Below are 4,142 nucleotides of genomic sequence, written 5' to 3'. Positions count from 1 at the left end.
AAAGACCGAGTCCCCAAGTTTCCAACAAAAAAGGTACTATCACTTTTAGCTTATGTCATAAATTATTTATATTTGTAGTCGAAAAAGTATATATAATTTGTATATAATATACATAATATATATATATATTATATATATATAATATACAAAATTTATACATTTTTTCGACTACTATTTTTATAACGGATATATATTGTCATTTTCCCAACAAAATACATGTGCTAACAAAAAGATTTTTAAACAATTGAGACGAATGGTATTAAACGGTCAAAAAAGCCACCTACTTCCGGAGTGGGCTCACCACTTCACCACTTTTAAAAATCATATAGTAGCTATAAATACATTACATATTACAATAACAACAACAACCCAATATAATCTCACTTAATGGGGTCTGGGAACGGTAGTGTGTATGCAAACCTTATCCCTACCCTGGGGTAGAGAGGCTGTTTCCAAATAGACCCCCGACATCCTTCCCTCCAAGAACTTTCCACCTTGCTCTTGGGAAGACTCGAACTCACAACCTCTTAGTTGGAAGTGGAGGTTGCTTACTATCCGATCAAACCCCTCTTGTCACATAAATACATTGCCTATTGAATCCAAGATTTCACATAAAATCATTTGCTTATTTTCCTTTGTCATCAAACTTCCATATTACTCATGATGTCGTGCTCCATCTACTACAAATCATTACATTACTTTCTTCTCATAATAATAATAATATCCACTAATTGCCTAGCTAAAACCACTTTCCATCCTAAAACTCTATTTCTTGCAGTGAAAAAAGACCCCTCCAGCCTACAATACATTACTGAAATTCAACAAAGAACACCTTTGGTTCCCCTTAAACTCGCTATCCATCTTGCTGGTGATAGCCTATGGGTTGATTGTGAAAATGGCTACAAAAGCTCAACTTACAAGCCATCTCGTTGCAAGTCAAGACAATGCACTAGCTAGCACCACACAATGTGGAGATTGCTTTCTGGGATTTGTACAACGTGGTCCAGGATGTAACAAAGATGCATGCTATAACCATGTTGAAAACCCACTTGTTGAAATCTTAACAAGTGGAGAAACTGCCGAGGATGTTTTGTCAATCCAATCCATTAACGGATCTTTTCCAGGTACAAGGGCGGAACTATATATATTTAATGAAGGATGTTTACTTGAATTTTCTGCTTTAAAATTTTATATTTGGCAAGATAAAAACACAACTTTGTGTGTGTGGTGTATATTATCGAATATTCTTGCCATAAGAACAGCCTCAATGAAGTGGTAAAGATAGCCTAATTTTGCTTTAGATTGCAAGTTTGCACCCCGGGTGTAGTGCCCCCCCCCCCCTTGGAAGGATATAAATTATATATACAACAACAACAACCTAGTATAATCCCACTTAGTGTGGTCTGGGGAGGGTAGTGTGTACGCAGACCTTACCCCTACCCTAGGGTAGAGACGCTATTTCCAGATAGACCCCTGGCATCCTTCTCTCCAAGAACTTCCCACCTTGCTCTTGGGGAGACTCGAACTCACAACCTCTTAGTTGGAAGTGGAGGTTGTTTACCATCAGAGCAACCCCTCTTGTCTATATAAATTATATATAGTGATTGTAAAAAATATTTTTTGTACTTTCAGTGTAGTTTAACCTCTAATAGCAAGTTAATTATCATTTGTATCAGGTACTCCCTCCGTTTCAAATTAGATGTGGTACTTTCCTTTTTAGTCTGTTCCAAGATAAATGACACACTTCTAAAATTTGAAATAATTCAACTTTAAACTCTTTCATTTTACCTTAGTGAGAAGTTTTTATAACCACACAAATGTCATGGTCTTATAAAGCTTTTACCCCTTAAGTTTTTAAGACCACAAGTTTCAAGAGTCTTTTTTTTTTCTTAAACTGCGTATCGAGTCAAACCAACTAATCTAAATTGAAACGGAGGGAGTAATTAACAATATATTAATAATATTTATCATAAATATTTGCTTTCTATTATCTTATAAATAAATGACATAATTATGATAATAATGTTTACACCGTAGTACGTAGGACAACTCTTTTTTTGAATCCTCTTGTTAAAACTTCTGACCTCTTGTTTTTCAGGCCCCGTTGCAACCATTCCAAAGTTTATATTCAGCTGCGCAGGATCATATGTAACTCAAGATCTCGGTAAAGATGTTAAAGGAACTATTGGTTTTGGACACCAAAGTGCAGTATCAATTCCTGCTCAACTTGCATCAACTTTCAAATTCAGCAGAAAATTTGCCATTTGCTTGAGCTCATCTATAGAACAAAATGGTATAATCTTCATTGGAAACTAATGTTGCACTGTGGGCCGGTCCTGAACCGGACCGGACCGGACCCGCGGTCTTAACGGGTCTCATGGGCCGGTCCTAGCGGTCCCTTAAAGCCCGAGGCGGGCTGGTCTTCTTTGTTAAGCCCACGAGCCCGGGACCGGCTGGCGGACCTGGTCCGGGCCCAACGGGCTAACGGCTATAATTTAAAAAAAAAAATTTAAAAAACAGCCCAACGACCATATTTAAAAAGTAGCCGTTTGGGGCTTTTTTTGACCGTTTGGTAGTTTAGAAAATGGTCATTTGGCCCCCAAACTTTATATAATTACACTTTTTCCCATTTCTCAACTATAAATACCCCCTCATTCTTTCATTTTTACTCACCAATTCATCAATATCTCTCAATCTCTCTACTACAATTACTTAATTTATTGTTGAAATTTTGTGAAAAATTGTGAAGTTGTTGAATTGAAGTTTTCAAGTGTTCAACGATTTTCAATTTTCAAGAAGTTGTTCGACAATCCGGTAAACTCGTTTCAACTCTTACGTTTTAAGAATATATTTTTGTGTGGTTTAGTTTGCATAATTATAATTAATATGGCATTTTCTTTGAAAAAAATGTTTGGTAAAGGAAAAGATAAAACCGGTGAAAGTAGTGGCCAACCAACTACCCTTCCCCCGGCTCCCCGACCTAGAAAAGATAAGCAAGTTGAAAGTAGTCGCCAACCTAGACGTCCTCCTCCTTCCGTAATTCTTGATAGTGATCACCCTTGTTTTCAATTTACCGATAGTGAATTTTATCATAATGTTGCACCAGGTGATAGATTAGATGATGAAATTATGAATGCTCTTTATCCTAATGAAACCATCTTAGAAAATAATGAGGAAAATGAGGATGATGATGAAACCCAAGCACCGGATTTAGATGATACACCTACTAGTCCTCTTAATAACCCAACTGATGCACCGGCCGACCCACCTGTAGAAACTCCTACTTTTAATAGAGAACCTGCTAAACGCCTAGAAACATCATTAGTTTGGAATTTTTTTACTCAAGTAAGAGAACAAAATAAGGCTAAGTGTAAAACTTGTGGGAAATTAATGTCGCATAAATATACTGGAGACCGTAGCGACACGGGTAGTTTGACTAGGCACATAAAAACACACCAAGGCTAGATTTTTACAAATGAAAGCTCAGCTAGAGGGGACAAGTGTAGATTCTGCGGTTAACCCTAGTACAGGTTCAAATCTAGTTCAACCAGGAATTAACACTGTCACCGGAGGTATTTTATATTACGATCCAAATAGAGATCGTGAAGAATTAGCAAAGATGATTACTGTTATGTGCTTACCTTATACTTTTGCTTCTAATCCTAATTGGGTTCATTATATTAGAAGAGTTTTTAATCCTACTTATAAAGGTTGGCCTCGCGCAACAGTTAAGAGTGATATTTATAAATTCAAACATGAATATGAACAATATTTGCGGTATTTATTTACTCATATACCTAATCGGATTTCTATTACTACTGATATTGGTAGAAGTGGTAATGATTGTGATTATCTAACTGTTACAAGTCATTGGATAGATGAGGAATGGACAATGCAAAAACGCATAATTGCGTATAGAATAATTAATTCGCGTCACACAGGTAAGTTTATAGCTAACACTGTTGCAGATATTTGTAGATATTTTTGCTTTAGCGATAAAATAATGGCAATTTCTATGGATAATGCTTCTAGTAACACTAGTGCTATAGGCATGCTTACAACAACACTAAATCCTGCATTTACTAATATTTTTCATGTTAGATGTATTTGTCATATTTATCATTTAATTGTCGGTGATGGTA

The 4,142-nt window shown here is 36.2% G+C and overlaps 1 protein-coding gene across 1 annotated transcript; it reads left to right on the top strand.

The window, feature by feature from the left end:
• Nucleotides 1-635: 635 nt before the first annotated feature.
• Nucleotides 636-3,040, top strand: LOC104238089 (gamma conglutin 1-like). The gene is made up of 2 exons (XM_009792366.2): nucleotides 636-1,124; nucleotides 2,099-3,040. Exons 1-2 carry the CDS (start codon nucleotides 896-898, stop codon nucleotides 2,314-2,316), a joined length of 447 nt encoding a protein of 148 aa, XP_009790668.1. The 5' UTR covers nucleotides 636-895; the 3' UTR covers nucleotides 2,317-3,040.
• The last annotated feature ends 1,102 nt before the right edge of the window (nucleotides 3,041-4,142 follow it).

This window comes from Nicotiana sylvestris, chromosome 2 (assembly GCF_000393655.2).
Source record: "Nicotiana sylvestris chromosome 2, ASM39365v2, whole genome shotgun sequence".
Classification (NCBI taxonomy): Eukaryota; Viridiplantae; Streptophyta; class Magnoliopsida; order Solanales; family Solanaceae; genus Nicotiana; species Nicotiana sylvestris.
Note: the sequence above shows the minus strand (reverse complement) of the source record. Positions and strands in the feature narration are given on the sequence as shown.

Coding starts and splice junctions, on each gene's coding strand:
- LOC104238089 (XM_009792366.2), top strand. CDS start 896: ATGGCTACAAAAGCTCAACTTACAAGCCATCTCGTTGCAAGTCAAGAC. Junction 1,125..2,098: donor CATTAACGGATCTTTTCCAG/GTACAAGGGCGG, acceptor CTTGTTTTTCAG/GCCCCGTTGCAACCATTCCA.